Source organism: Colius striatus, chromosome 9, assembly GCF_028858725.1.
Source record: "Colius striatus isolate bColStr4 chromosome 9, bColStr4.1.hap1, whole genome shotgun sequence".
Lineage (NCBI taxonomy): Eukaryota > Metazoa > Chordata > Aves > Coliiformes > Coliidae > Colius > Colius striatus.
This window is the reverse complement of record NC_084767.1, coordinates 3794987-3810903: the sequence shown is the minus strand read 5'-3', so window position 1 is coordinate 3810903 and position 15917 is coordinate 3794987. Positions and strand designations below refer to the sequence as shown.

The window sequence follows — 15917 nt, the reverse complement described above, 5'->3', positions numbered from 1 at the left end:
TCTCTATGTTAACAGTCATGGAACTTTAACCTAATCCTTCTGACTTTAATGTTTTAGATTTAAAATCAAGGAAGACATTCCTTTTTTGCCTGCCATGCAACACTTTATGGCACTACCTGCTTTTCAATTGAAAACATCATCTAAGACTTCAATTGTAAGAATTTTTTTAAATAGGAAGAAATACATATAGGGAGATAGGATTTTCGTAGTCTAACTTGAGAAAGTACATATACCTCTCTTAAAATACCTGCCTTAGTCTTTGAATTACTCCTTCATAAACAAAGGAAATATAACAAAAGGTAGGATAAATGTGGATATTCTTTATAATTTTCATTTATCATCTTTTGGCTTGATTAAGAATATGATCAGGTCCTTCACTAGTCAAATAGGGACTGAAATGACCTTGCAGAACTTCTTGTGAAATGTGCTGATACCTGTGGTAGAAACATGTGGTCTGAGACTTACGTATGAAATGCATTGTGAAACGTGAAGTGATGATAAAATCTAGCACTTGAGTTATAATCAACCCTACCTGCCCTCAGGGAGTAGCAGTGGAAAAAGGTAATGAAAGACTGTAGTTCATATTTTAATGGCCTTGTGCACAGCATTGTTCATCTTGCTGCAATTATGAACTACAGTTTAGTATAGAATAATTTAGAAGTAAGGCTTTGCTAAAGTTGGAATGGCAAAAGCAGATTGTACTTATTTTGCTATAGTTTAAAAATAAAGCTACTGAAAACATGAATATTCTCTATAATTGATTCAAGGCTATCTAGCTCACATTTAGAAATGATCCTGTGAAACTGTGATACATCTCATTCTCTAAAAGTCAAGTCTTGAGTGAAACAGAAGATAGATCAGCACCAAATTACCTCTCTATCTTCTCTTTAGGGGAAGAAAAGGACTAGCAGAGTAAACAGTTCTAGTGAAAGCTTGAAACTACATTTGTGTATTGGTCATATTTGCCTTTCAACATGAGAAAATATGACCATCTGCAGTGAAAGCTTTTTTAAAAATAATATGGAAAGGATTCAGTAGCATCTTAGAGAAAACTTTATTATTCCTCTTTTAAAAAAAATCTGCTCCTACACTCTTCTCCATTTATGTCATGTTTAATGATGGTATAGAGGCTTTGTTTCCACTTCTTTGTTGCTTTCATTTGCAAAACCTGTAGCCTGCTTGCCCTGTAGTGGTTCCCTCGTTTGTACCACAGGTTCTTCTTTGTCACTCTTTGTTCCTGAAAGTCAGCAGTTAAAATCATGACTTCATTCATGAAAGTTCAGCAAAATCTTGTTCAGCTTGATTTTTTTTTTCCTAGAGCCTGTATGATTGGTGTAGAATATGAAAGAGTATATGCAAATTGACACAAGTTTTCCTGGAGCTTTCCTGGAGACAGACAGTGGTAGAGCTAGTGCTTGGTGGGAGGGTGTAATTGGGTTTTACTTGTTCTCACAGTCAGGATATGTAAAATGTCAATATGAATATTTGTCCCTTTTAAATTTCAAAATTACTCTGTTAACTCAAACGATGAATGCACATAGAAACCTGAAATTTCATGGAACTCACAAATGAAACCTGTCGTGTGTGATCTTTGAGAGGAAAGAAATAAGAGCACAGCACTGACTAATGTCAAAGATTGCAGTCTGTTACTGTATTGGCCTCTGAGCCAAGGTGAAGAACAGAATCGCTGCCTTGAGGAGCTCTTGGGCTAAAGATATAAATTAGGTCCAGAACTGGACAGGTATTATATCAGCCTTGACTTTTCATGCCTTAAAACTACCATAGCAAGGTAGTGAGAGTGAAGGTTACAACTGCTGTTCTGCTGACCATTCGGTTGCTCTGTTCCAGGGGTTTAAGATGTTTATATTAACCATGGGTGCTTGTAGAATTCTAGTTGTAACATAGCCTTGGAAAGTTGGGATGACATTCACAGGAGATGGAGCTCTTGCCTGCTGATCTTTTTACTTTAAACAGCCTGCTCCTGGGGCTGACCTTTTTATGTGAATCCTCTACTGCTAATGGCTACCTGAAATTGCTACCGTCCTGCAGACTGGAAGGCAGCAATAACTGTGCTCAGCCTGAGCACACCTTTTGCAGGACAAGCTTGTAGGAAGTTTAGGGTTTGAGTGGTTCAGGACTCCTGCATATACATTTTTCGCACTTCTTCAGGAAAATGTCTTTGACATAGGGAGGTGTGTACTTGATACAGAATTGCATGTGTGATTATACATAACATACTGACAGTCTTTTTTTGGTGCTTCCAATAGAGTAGTAAGCTCAAGACATTTAATTGGAGGTATGTTAGACACAAAAGATGTCATAAAAAAACAAACCAAAAGAGAAGAGGGAAACAACCAGGAGCCCATTAAGTATCTCCAGTGAGGAGAGACACAAAAATTTGAGTAGGCAGCTTATTCATTAAGTTCCTCAAAGTGAAAGAAAGTTAGTACAAACACCAGGTTTTTGCAGAAGACTAATGACTTTATTTCATCCATAGAAAGGATTGTTGCAGGGAGGGCTGAGGTGACAAAATAATGGAAGCAGCTGCTAATAGCACTTCAAATTTTGGACTGATTGTGTTGTAAAAATAACTCCATGTTGGTTGTTAATATGCAGGTGAACAGGTTGCATAAACACTTTGTGGTTTTTAGGTTTTCTTGCTGAAATATCTTGTGAGATTATTGAATCTGTCTTAGGCTCTTTCTACAATTACCTCAAGTGTTGAAGAAATGGAGAAAGGAAAATCAGGTTTGAGGAATCCAAACCAGTGGTGTAGTTGTCTCGTTTGTCAGCAGAGCTGAGAAAACCATTACCTTAAGGCTTCATTTATGTTGCATTGTAGCTAGAGTACTTCTGTAGCAAAGATTTCTCTCAATATGAAATTATGAAAGCCAGAGACAGAATTGATAAATCACAGTTAGCTGTCTTCCTGGTCTGCCAAAAGAGCATTCCTTATTTTCACTGTTGTATATTACATTGTGTGAAATCAATGGCAAGTGATGAGCCCTGTATTCAATAGGCAGAGAAAGTTTGTATCCATGCTGTATTGGGATAGTTTATAGACTGGGGCTCCCAAGAAGTGTTTGGAAATGTCAGATGTTGGTATTTTGTGGGTTAGATGAAGCAAATGCAGAAAGTAAGAAACAAATTAAGAAAAAAAAAAGAGAAAGAATTAGCATTTTATTCTCAAAACCCCTTTAGGAGTATTGGGCACTGGAAATAGTTCCTAGCTGGCCACTGAGCCTTTTTTGTTGTTTTCCATACTGCTAAAGGAGAAAAATCCTATTGCTTTGAGTGACACAGGTGGCAAAGCAGTGAGGAGCCTGCTGACCTAAATTGTGGTCACAGATCCGCAGTGGGAATTGTATCCGTGCTGCATGTTTTGTTGCCAAGAATGGGTGTACCAAATGAAGGAGCTTGTGTGGTTTTGTTAGTAATTTAGAAACCACAAGCAAGATTTTTATGGCTTTATAGGCAGAGCTGTTTCTGAAAGTGGTTGATGTTTTCTAAAGCACGTAGAAGCTTCTGAGCTTTGTTAGAAATGCAGTAAGATTGCTGATAGCCTTTCATGAAAGACAAGTTCCTTAAAACTTTCTGCTTTGAGGACTATATGAGCATCTTGGATCTCTAATTTCAAAATCATGATGGAAAAATTATGCTTGTAAAGGCCCTCAGCCTTTAAGATTCTCTCATAAAGCCAGTACCTGTGTTAACACTCAAGAATACTGCAATTTGAATGAAGACTAGGGCTTCATTATTTGGTATTCTTGTTGTTCATTGTGAGTACCTCTATCAGCAAAAGATCAGAGAAGTAAAATGATCTTACAGATGTTAAACAATCATGAAGTAAATTGGTTTGATATTCTTTTTGTTTTGAAAGAGGAAACGACTCCCATTTTGTTGTGGTTTACAAATATTTAGATGCTTAAACGAATTGTCAGCTTCAGTTTTGGATGAGGAAGCAAAATAAAATGTGTGATGTGCTCAGAGTTTCTCATAGTACTTGCCAGGAGAATGCAAGTTTTGAAAAGAGTTGGCCTGCTTTCAGATACAGATTAAGAGAGAAAGAATATGCATGTTTGGTTAGAAAGTTTGGCCATATTCTGACAATAGGTTCTGGAAGCCAGCACAGAAGAATGTTTTATTTTTTAGTGGTAGAATTGATTTGTTTTGGAAAAGCAGGAAGCAGTGGGTAACTGATGAATAATTACAGCCAAGTGTCCTCAGTATGAGAAAATCTATACTGTTACGCACAGACTGCAGGAGGTCTGAAAGGCAATTTCAGTGGCCCAGACATTTTCACCTTGACTTTGACTCTTTCAGCTGGTTGATTGCCAGTAATAATTTAACCAAGGATTTTGTGGGTTGTGGAAAGCGTTTATAGCAATGTGATTTCAAATCAGAAACGAACACAATAGCCTTCCACTCTCCTTGTGTTAGGGCTTTTCCTACAGTTCAGATGAAGATCAGTGTTAGAGTGTGCTTGAACTTGGCAAGGTAGAGAGCGTGGTGTGTTGCAGAGTGTTTCAAGAGACCTGGTGCATGAGAGAAGATCCGTTTGCTTAAAGGCATACACACCCACCCGAGGGTTAAGACACAGATTTGAAAACAAATGTGCAAATCAACAACTAAAATTGTTTGCTAAATGTCTCCTTGAGTATACAGATATACTTTGTCAGCCTCCTATCATCATGTTTTACGACTAAGTAATAGAGATGGCGCAAGGAAGGCATGGTATTGTGGGTGGTGGGGGAGGTCAGCTTGTGAACACCATTTTAAATGACATGGAGTATAAAAAGGCTTGAGAATCACTGAGTTAGTATAAAGGCAATAAAAGAAGGTCTCTTGGTCCTTATAACAATGATTGAAAGGCTGTTTTCTTTCTCATTTAACATGCAGCAAGGACATATGGGAGAAGGCGAGGTAACAACATTCCTATTTAATTTTCTAATGTTGACAATGTCTCATGGGAGAAATAACATGAAGTCATTACTAGAGGGCAAACTCCGAAATTCAAGATTATAAAGGATCAGTCTCACATAAGTTTACATAGTCTGCATGCCATAAATAAACATTTTAACTGAATTAGGTGGTATTTGCACAGCAGCACTACTGAGGCTGAAATGATCACAATCCTTACACTGGACGTCATCCATATGTTTTGTTACATTGGAGGGCTACATTGCTGTGTTTGTGTGTACGTTACAAATGCCAATGCTGGGGAAGTTTATTTTGGTTCTTTTGGTGCTGATGGTTTTCTTGATGCAGCGTAGACTGTAGTGACTATTTGTCCTGGCCTGCTAGGAGAAAGAACCAGATCCTGCAAGCATGCATGTTGAATTATGTAAGAGCAGTGGCAATGCTGATCAACCTGAAAAGGTTGTTTTTAGGTTTGGAGACTTGCTCCCTTCCAACAATACCTGCAGGATTGGGGTCTTAAGAGGTGAAACAAATGACATATGTATCAGTTCATTAGGGGAGAACAAAGTAATGTTTAAGTCTATATTAACAATATTTTTTGTCACAGTAGCAACCAGGTTTGCCTAGCTACAGAAATAGGCCTGATTATATGTACTTTTAGTTACAAGGTGTACAAAGATGCTTGAAATTTGAAATAAAGCAAGCTGAGAAAGCTTTCAATTTTTTATTTGCATAAATTCTATGGACTGTGCATTTTTTTGTGTTGTTTTTTTCTTTCAACTTGCTACCTATTTGATTTTTGCATGGAAAATGTCTGGATATTGGAACTGATCAAATTTTCTATTTTCAAGATGCTTTCTTTTTAAAAATCAACTTCTTTCAAAGGAAGGAAGCAAAGGCAGCATAAATTAACCTTACCAATACATCCCTGTGGTAGATTGTAGTGAATTCTGAAAAAGCAGACATAGTATTTTCACATCATAGGCAAAAGGAATTGTATTCTAAAACTTGCAGCACATCTCATTTACTTTCTTTCTCTCTTATATATTATCCCTAAAATGTTATTTTAAGTTAGTAGAAGTCTATTCAGTTTGTTGCCTAGGTACTGAATACCATAACTAAGGGGTGAATTCATGGAAGAGATCAGCTTGTGTGCTCTATATATGATATTATACAGTTATTGAAATCAGTTATACAGTTATTCAATTACACAGTTGCATTTATAAATCAAAGACACTTATTACAAGTAAGAAATACTATTAAGGAAACTATGGAAAGGATCATCACAGGAGAACATTGGGCTTGTAAGGGGAAGCATGTTTACAACATTTTCTCTTAGATGGAGTCCATTAACAAAACTCTGTTGTAACATCAGAGTAAACATGCTTCTAGAAATGACACTATTGCCTGGATTCCAGTCTTCACTTGCAGTTAATGACAGTGGTTCTTCCTGTTTTTATCAGAATGTTTTTGTTATTTACAAATGATTGGTTTATGATATGTTTAGATATCAGGTAATTTCAATGTGTAATAGAATTAGTTACCTGGTAGAATTCTTGTTTTTCCATCTGCACGGTGAAATTGTATCTGCTCGCTGTAAGAAGCTGTTCACTTGAGAAATACATAGATGGCTTAGGGTTTAGTGATGTCTGCTATTGGGAAAGTCTCAGGAAAAAAGAAATGGCTTATATTCAGTTCTATTTTTACATCATTACCAAAAAAATCTAGTTAGAAACATGGAATACTGTGGAAAATGGTTGACCTGAGCATCCATTAGAAGTACTGTTTGAAATTGTCATTAGTTACAGTGCAGTTATGAAGTCAGGAGCCCTTTCTCTGAAATGTAACTCATTTGAGTTACAAATGATATTGAAAATTATAAGGGTCGTATGAAATTGAGCACGTAACTGCTCATTAAAAGGGAAGACTGCAAGCAGTTCTACTGCTACATCAGCAACTAGTGCACTTAAAAAGAAAATGGAAACTGTGCTTTGTTCTGTTAGTATGGTTTTTTTCCCTTTTTTTCTTTTTTTAACCCCAACTTCAGGTCAGTCTTCACTGTTTCCAATGGAAGACGGGTTCTTGGACGATGGACGTGGGGATCAAACCCTTCACAGTGGTTTAGGATCACCTCACTGCTTCTCCCATCAGAATGGAGAAAGAGTGGAACGGTATTCCCGGAAAGTCTTTGTCGGCGGACTGCCACCAGATATTGATGAAGGTACACCCAGAGAATCTTATCCAGCAAAGCTCCTTCTGGCATCCTGACAGAACTGTGTGGTGTGAAATCTTTTGTCTGTTAGCTGATGAATGATTGTTTTGCAAACTCCTTGGAGAGGCTTTGATATGTAAACAGTTCTTTGCATATTACCACTTTCAATTCGGTTGCAAAGGTGAGACAATTCAAGCTAGACTATAGCATTGTTCTGTCATCGAGGAACAAAATCATGTTACCACACATTTAACTGACTTAGAGTCTATGAAAATATATAAAAAAGGGGTAGTGATGCAAAAATAAACAAGTAACTATCACCTGTTGAAACTCATAAATACATGGCAATAATTTTGTAGGCATTAGAAGCCAGTAGTAGGAAAAGTATTGCTGGTAACTTTGTAAAGTTTGTGTAGCATAGTGAGTCATAGCTTTTGGTTGCATACATGTAGTTCTCAGAGGTTGTTTTCAGCAATGATTATGTCCTATGGTAGCTTCTAAAGTGTGCATGGTGAGGACTTACGGGAGTTACTCTGTACAGAGGCAGTTGTATACAGAGAGGAACTAGGAATTTGTGGTGGGTCTGTCACACAGAGATGACCCAATACTGCCACTGTTATTAAAAAAAAAAGAAGAAAAATTACATATATATATAGAAATAAAATGCACAAATGTGAAGCTTTATTTCACCAGAGTTCTCTGTCTGTATGTATGAGCATGCTGGGCTATTGGTGAAAAGAACTACAGCAACAATAGATCTGAAAAGTTGCTTTTTCTTAACCACAAAATCGTTTTAATACCCTCTTTCTGTGTCAGGGAGAGAAACTGTATAGCACTGCAGCATGTACTTCTGTGATGTGACAACTTGACTTTCATGTCAAACAGAAGGAGCTACCTTATTATTAAAAGGTCAAATATAACATGGCATTTACAGGAAGAAAAGTGATCTTATGGTCTGTTATTGTTAGAGTTTTGTTTGTTTTTTAACTTATTCACCTCTGTGGTTTTAAAAGCAGATGAGCACATGAATAGTTTGGTCTCTCTGGGCCCTAGTTATTGAAGGACAGGACCTTTCCTAAACCTGTGCTAGGATGCTTGAATTTTTTGTGCTGCTTCTGTCAGCACTCTTCCTGTTAAATGCACATGTGTGAATTAGAATAAGGAGCGTGTGATTTAAAATCTGCAGCACAGCTGAAGGTTTGAGATGTTTCTGATCCTGTTTCTTGAGAGCGTTTTATGTCTATGCTTTAACATTCAATTTATGTCTAGTGCAGTTCTGAAGAGAGATCTATGTTAAGAATGGATACATAGTAAGTATTATTCTCCTTGGTCTATATCTTCATCAGCATGTAACCTTGACACACAGCCATTGCTGTATAGGTTCCTGATGAGCTGTAGTTTACAGAGAAGCTGTCAGTACAGTGGCTTGTCAGTGTGATTTTATTAGAAATGTCATCCAAGAGTGTAAACAAACTGAAGAAAAAGACATAATTAGTAACACCTTTTCAGATTTCTAACAGAATTTGAGGATGGGGACAATCCTCTAAATTGGTTATTAGGAACCTCCAGCTAGTCTAGAAAGCCTTGTAATACCACAGCCGTGTGCTGATGTATTAGTATGACACTTCAGCAATGTCAAGTTTCTTCTTCTGTCAGTCTTTTAATGAAACATTCTTGTTGAAAGAACTTTAACTAGTTGGAGTGTCCTTGTGGAGAAGAAAAAGGCAATAATCACCTATTTTCGAGCAGGAGATTGCAACTGGAAGACTTCTATGGAACTAGCGTATGCACATTTACACCAGTAATTTGAGGTCAAAGGCAGAATTGAAATGGCTGCAAGAATTGCTTCTTGAGATGGTCAGATGTTCTTACCATCACCTGTAAAATTATGTAGCTACATCTGGCAAGGTTACTCTGATAGTCTGAGATCAAACTCAGGGTTTGCACATGGGGCACTGGCATGAGATCTTAACATTTACAAACATCTAAAGGGTGAGTGTCAGGAGGTTGGGACATCCCTTTTTTCTATAGTAGGATGAGGGGTGATGGGATGAAGCTGGAACACAAAATGTTCCATTTAAACATAAGAAAAAACTATTTCACTGTTTCAGTGAGGGAGCCCTGGCACAGGCTGCCCAGGGAGGGTGTGGAGGCTCCTTCCTTGGAGGTCTTCAAGACCTGCCTGGACATGTTCCTGTGTGACTTGATCTAGGTGAAACTGCTTCTGCAGAGAGATTGGACTAGATGATCTCTAAAGGTCCCTTCCAAGCCCTACCATTCTGTAGGATATGAAGAGTCATAGCTGAGTCTTGTGATAGTCTCTTCATTTTTTCTCAATCTCTCTGCAATTATAAGACATATTGTCAGAATTGATGCTTACCAGCAAGTCAGCAAATTGTCTCCAAACTCTTTGAAGCTGGGTTATTACAACTGTATAGATGCAGTGACTATGTTTCCTTGAATTAGAGGGTTAGAAGCTTTTATTTATAATCATCAATAGACAGAAAACCTTGATCTTTGACCTGTCTTGTTTTCTAAGGTGTGTTCTGACTTATCATAAAGATTCTTCATTAACTGGTAAGCTTTGCTATGAGCTTTGCTGAACATTTAGGGTCACAGAATGTTTATTTCTAGGATGAAGCTAGCTGAAATTAAAGTTCTTCAAATTTATTCCTTTCGGTTTATTTGCAATTCAATTTGTGCCTTTTCCTTTCTCTCTTTCCAGATGAGATCACTGCTAGTTTTCGTCGCTTTGGACCTTTGATTGTGGACTGGCCACACAAAGCAGAGAGCAAATCTTATTTTCCTCCTAAAGGTAAATATCTGAGAACCAATCACATATGAGCATTTTAGAATTGTTTTTTCTTGACAAGACTCCATTTTAGACAAGATTTTTGTGACAATGACAGATGTTTAGGGGAAAAAATGTTGAATCCTTGGGATTGTTACAAATGGTGGAATTTGGAATGTGGCTTTGCAGTTGCTCTCCACTAAAAGGATTTTGTTCCATTTTTGGTTTTCTCACTCTTTTGTTCTTCATTTTTGTAATAATAGTCATTAGTAGCCCTCTTGAAAGGAACTAAATGCTCCCTGCAGGGTTTATACCTTATATTAACTACCATCCTGGAAGGTTTACTTCTACAGCTGTGACTTATGGAAATAGGGAGATAGTGTGCTGATAGCAGCTCCCTGTTTTTCTCCGTATCTCTCAATTTGCAGGAGGATGGGTTGGGAATGTGTGAGATCATCTTAAAGTTTGTCCCTTTTAATGTATGGGTGCATGATGACATAGTGCCAAGCAAAATTCTGGGTTGTTATCCTGTAGACAAATTTGGTGTTTGTTTTCCCTGTTGTAGGATATGCATTTTTGCTGTTCCAAGATGAAAGCTCTGTACAGGCACTGATTGATGCATGTATTGAAGAAGATGGAAAACTCTATCTTTGTGTTTCCAGCCCCACTATCAAAGACAAACCGGTAGGTAGAATTGTCAGGACCTGCACAATTCCTGTATGATAACCACAACTTGTTCTTTAGATGCATTTTTTTTTGTCTTCAGAGTATTAATGTTTAAATTTCTTTAAGGTGTCAAATGTAAGTCCTCAAAAGTCAAGACTAACTTCCTTAGTTCTAAATTAGACACTTAAGAACTTTTTTTAGCCTAGTTACAATCCTCATTTGTGTTAGAAAAATAAGTTCACTAGATTTCACCATTGCTAATCTAAGAAATATATTTCCAGAGAGACATTTTACACCACTTATTGATGCCCAACTTGTATTGTCTGAATGTCACGTGTAAGATGCTTTGACAGAGACAAATCAAATCCAAAAAAAACCCGTAAGATGACTTTGAACTGTTAATTATTAGCACGGATGGTTCTGGGACTGATGCAAGCCTGGTAATAGTTAAGAGAGACTCATGGTGTATTCCTGTACTTCAAATTTGGCCAGCTGTAGGTAAATACAAAGTTGTGCATAGTAAATACACAACTTTGGGACACTGGAGCCTGTTGCATTGAGATAACACTAGTCTGGTGCTTACACTGGGCTGGAGCAAGGCGAGTGGGGTCGATATGTTCATGCCAATGTGGGTTGTGCAGCACAGTTCACTCATGATTAAGTAAATGTACAAGTAGAGGGTGAGCTTTTTTTCCAAGAAATTTGTGTAACAAGGAAGTGGTGAAATTCAGTATGATCAAGTGGTCTGAATTAGAGCTTATTTACCGTTTCATTTTGAGAAGTGATTGCTGAACAAGTAGAAAAGAGTTTAGAATGTACAACTGTCTAAGAGGATTTCTTCTTCATAGGATACTGTTTCAATTTCTATTACTGAGATACTTTGAATTGTGAATGGTTAAAAAACAAAAGGCTTTTTGTCCATAGGTTCAGATCCGGCCTTGGAACCTTAGTGATAGTGATTTTGTTATGGATGGTTCACAGCCTCTTGACCCACGAAAAACCATTTTTGTTGGTGGTGTTCCTCGGCCTTTACGAGCAGGTACAGTGTGTGTTCCACAGCACTGGGCTGTCTGATTTGGGGAGCAGCAGGGGAAGCAAGTTACTTCAGCAAGGGACATGTCAAGTGTTCTGAACACTTCTATAGCAGGGGACATGAATACAAACGGGCTGTTTCATTTATTGCTTTTAGAAACGTTGCCCAACCTACATCCCTCTTTGGTTTTCCTTTCTGGTTTAGTGGAACTTGCAATGATAATGGATCGTCTGTACGGAGGGGTGTGCTATGCTGGAATCGACACAGACCCTGAGCTGAAGTACCCAAAAGGAGCTGGGCGGGTTGCGTTTTCTAATCAACAGAGTTACATAGCTGCTATCAGCGCTCGCTTTGTTCAGCTGCAGCATGGAGAGATAGATAAACGGGTAAGGCCTTCAAGTGCGTTCTATTTTTGTTCAGTGCTTTCTCTAGAAATGCTTTTCCATGTAAATGTGTGTCGCTGCGAAGACTGTAAATGTTATATCAGATTAATTGCATATTTCGGGCTAGATTGTGCCACTTAGATACAACACAGAATAAAAATGAAGGAGGTGGTAAGAGAGCTGTTGCTTCTGGAACGTGGGAGGCAACTGTGAAGCAGGCTTTCTCAAATTGCTTAGCATAATGGGAAGCATATCAGCTGCCTTGCCCTTTCATAAGACTCTTGCACTTGTCATATACTCCCACTGCAAGTATTTGCACTCGCAGTGTTTGTATAACGTCAGGCAGTAAGGTATCTGCCAAGGATGGAGAAGTTCTTACTCCCGTTCTGCATCTTTTGAGAGAGTGGGCAGAATGTGGCCCTAATGTTGCACATTGTGTGCTGGGTGTTCTAAAGAGCATCATAGTAATGCACTAATGACTAACTCGTTAGTGTGCTTCATAGCCTCCACAGTTTATGTAAAGGCTTTTCTGGTTATTTGATTTATTTATTATAATACTTAGTAGAATGAAAATTATTACTATTATTATTATTATTGTAAATTAAAGGAATGTGCCAAATAGATCTTCAGCTTGCTTACCTCTGCCCTCTTCATCTGTATAAAATGTGACTTTGCCACATGTGATCTTCAGGCCAGAATTTTGAGAAACTCATATCATTACATCTACCATTCTAATTCATGCTTTGTCTCTGGATTTTTCTTACATGCCTGTAATTATTGATCTTAATTTAATAGTGATTACAGAGAAAAAAAACCCCTAACTTTGCTGGTTAGCTGATTATCATTTCACTTCTACTTTGGCTATAAAGCTTGAATAGAAGAATTGTAACAACAATTTGACCGTGGGCCTGCAAACTGGAATGTCATTCTTCTAATCTTGGCTCTGAAATAAGTTCTGTACAGCTTTGAACAAATAATTTGGGCTGCCCTTGTGCAACTTCTGCTTGCATAAGCAGACACTTGGGTGAATAGGTCCATTGAAGCTGGTGGGACAACAAATTTAAGTAAGTACTTGTGAACTCTAGCAAAGATTTTGCAATCCATTTCCCCTTTTTTCTCTCCTGCCTCTCTTCCTTATTTCCCCATTTCATGTGTAGTTCAGAAGAAAAGTGAGGAGATAAGTGCACAGAGGTTTCGTTATAGGACTGGTTGGGCACATGAGAGAGGTAAAAGGACAACAGTAGTGTACAGTAAGTGTAAAAAATACAAATAAAATTAGAAGAAGAAAGGATTCCCTCTAAGCCAGGAGGTGCTGCTGAAGGGTGTGCCCTTCCAACAGGTAATGCAAATTCAGCGCTCAGTGGCTTGCAGCACCCACCACTGCAGGGTTTCTGATGGTGCTGCCACCCTGAGTGTGCCTGGTGAAGTTGCTGTAATTTAAGCTTTTTCTGTGTAGCTGGGACTCTCACTACACCTAGCAAAATAACAGTTGCAGGCCGTGTTTGGCACGTGCACTTCGGCACTCACCGGAGAAATGCACTGAGGATTAACATCTACAGGTTCCAAACTTAGCCAAAACACAGTCCTGCAGTAACAGGCAAAAGCAAGCAGAGGTGTGGTTACCTGTGCTGTACTTGGGCCTCTGAATATGTCTGAGTAAATCTGTCAGAGCAGCAGAACTGCCACGTTAAGGAGGCCTGCACAGTATGTTTGTAGGTTTTCCTCTTGCAGAAGACAACACTCAGCAATGAATACCCAACCTCAAACTACGTGGCAAACTAAGTGAGGAAGGGAGAATATGGTGTTAGGAAGATTTGTGTGCCTCTGCCCTTTTACAAATTCATTCTTCTGGCATGAAGAGGTGTTTAAGACATGCAGCTCTAGCAGTGGAAGAAGAAAAAAGCCCGAGGTTAAAATAAAACAAGGCTGATGTACTATCTCCAAGTGATTTATATGTAGTGTAAGCACAAATGGCATCAAAGTAGTACTCCAGTGTTCTGTTCTGTAATAAAATTGTGTAAGTTGAAAAACACAGGAACTGGTGAATGTCCTCCTTTGAATGAGCCGGCAAACCTCTCAGGCTTGTGAGATACAGAAGGGAGCATCCCTAAGCCAGATTCAGAGGTAACAGATTAACAGCAAGGTAACAGGTCAACGGCAGAGCTGGAAATGTTTGTGAAAATATCTAATGAAATGAGCTTCAGAACAGGCTCACAAACAGTTCTAGAACAGTAAGTTTGACCTATACTTCTGTAACGTGAAGTTTTGTGTTACACGTCTGATCTGTCACATGGACCTTTCACAGTTCTGTGGAGCTGAGGAATGGAGATGATCAAGGGTTTTGAGGTGAATCTGAGCCTTTAGGGGATGGCAGTGCTGCAGTTGTGATTTAAACATGTAGGCATGTCTAAACAAGCTGTGCTGTAGCCAGCTTGGATAGTGTGAGTAGCAGGCTTTGCCTCATGTCACAGAGAAAGCACTCTGGAGTGCTGGGAGCAGGGTTTTGGAGGCCACAGTAGAGCAGGCTTGGTTTTGGTATGCAAATAGCTAGATTAAAAGCTAGTAGCCTGCAGATGTTGCAGTGTAGAAGTATCCTTGGAGCACCAGCTGGTAAGTTCCTATGAGTCATTATCAGTTAAGATCTTGAAGAAATTTTTCTTCTCCTTTCTTGTCTGCTGTACTGAATTACTGCTCATCATCTGGCCCTTAATGCCAGCAGCAGTGTAGGTGGGCATCAGACCCACGTTAAGCTTCTCATTTGATCCCAACATGATTGGGTGGCTTTCCTTTTGCTGAGACGAGAAAGCCACAGAAAAAAAGAAGAGAGAAATGTGGTGTTTGTTAAGATAATAAATGAATTTTTTTCAAGTTGGAAATGCAGTCATTGAAATTTTTGCAGCCCACATGCACATTTAATCTGCTGTTGCAGTGTGGTGTAAACAGTTTACATTCCTACCTGGAAGGGTTGGAGCTTAACTGTGCATCCCTGTACTTAAAAATAACCCCTGCCCCAGAATTCTCCAGGGGTTTGATGTGAACCTGTGTATCAGTCCTGTAAGTGATCCATCATATGTGATGATGATGGTAAGCATTGGTTTCTGGGGTTTTTTTCTGGGTAGGGCAGTGGGAGCAGGATTGTTTTTGTTAAGTGCCTGTAATTTTGGGTGTTTAATGACGCTGATTGCATGTAATGAGGGAGAAGATTCCTGAGTGGGTTGTCCCCCACTGTAGAACTGTAATTTAGGGGTCCTGCTTAGAACACAGAGAACAGACACCGTGGAACTGTCATTGCCTTTTGTCAACTTTCTTCTCGTTTTCTGGCCGCAGGTGGAAGTTAAGCCATATGTCTTGGATGATCAGCTTTGCGATGAATGTCAGGGGGCCCGTTGCGGTGGAAAATTCGCTCCATTTTTCTGTGCTAACGTTACCTGTCTGCAGTATTACTGTGAATATTGCTGGGCTGCTATCCATTCACGCGCTGGCAGGGAGTTCCACAAGCCCCTGGTGAAGGAGGGAGGAGATCGCCCAAGACATATTTCATTCCGCTGGAACTAAATGATCACTGCAGTGCTCATATGCAGGCCTCAAATTAAGTGCACTCTTCTGTTATCCTGATTGTCCCTACCCCCCACCCTCCCCTTTCTCTTATTCAAGATAGCATGTCCTTTTGTAGTAGTCTGTAATTTAACAATAGTATAATGAAAGAATGACCTATCATATGGGTATTTTGTAGAATCTTGTCATTGAAAACTGTATTGGGAACTCCTTTTCGTATTGATAACATGTTGCGAGTGAGTCGCGTTCTCTTGTCTTTACTACCGAGAGAACACTTAATTCCACGCAACATTTTCTTAGAGGAGAGAAAAATATTAAGAAAAGAGAATTGAAACAATAGAGTATTTTGATTTTTTA

The 15917-nt window shown here is 38.8% G+C and overlaps 1 protein-coding gene across 2 annotated transcripts in view; it reads left to right on the top strand.

The window, feature by feature from the left end:
* Window positions 1-15648, top strand: part of CPEB4 (cytoplasmic polyadenylation element binding protein 4) — a 41075-nt gene extending 25427 nt beyond the window's left edge. The window contains exons 3-9 of one of the 2 annotated variants that reach the window (XR_009819305.1): window positions 6968-7141; window positions 9858-9947; window positions 10489-10607; window positions 11514-11628; window positions 11827-12008; window positions 12875-13069; window positions 15333-15421. Coding sequence is in view for 1 of the 2 variants with exons in the window: in XM_062002896.1 (XP_061858880.1) it covers window positions 6968-7141; window positions 9858-9947; window positions 10489-10607; window positions 11514-11628; window positions 11827-12008; window positions 15333-15560 (908 nt within the window). In the remaining variant the exon portion in view is untranslated. Of the gene's footprint in view, window positions 1-6967; window positions 7142-9857; window positions 9948-10488; window positions 10608-11513; window positions 11629-11826; window positions 12009-12874; window positions 13070-15332 lie in introns of both variants that reach the window. The other variant, XM_062002896.1, reaches the window with a different exon arrangement.
* The last annotated feature ends 269 nt before the right edge of the window (window positions 15649-15917 follow it).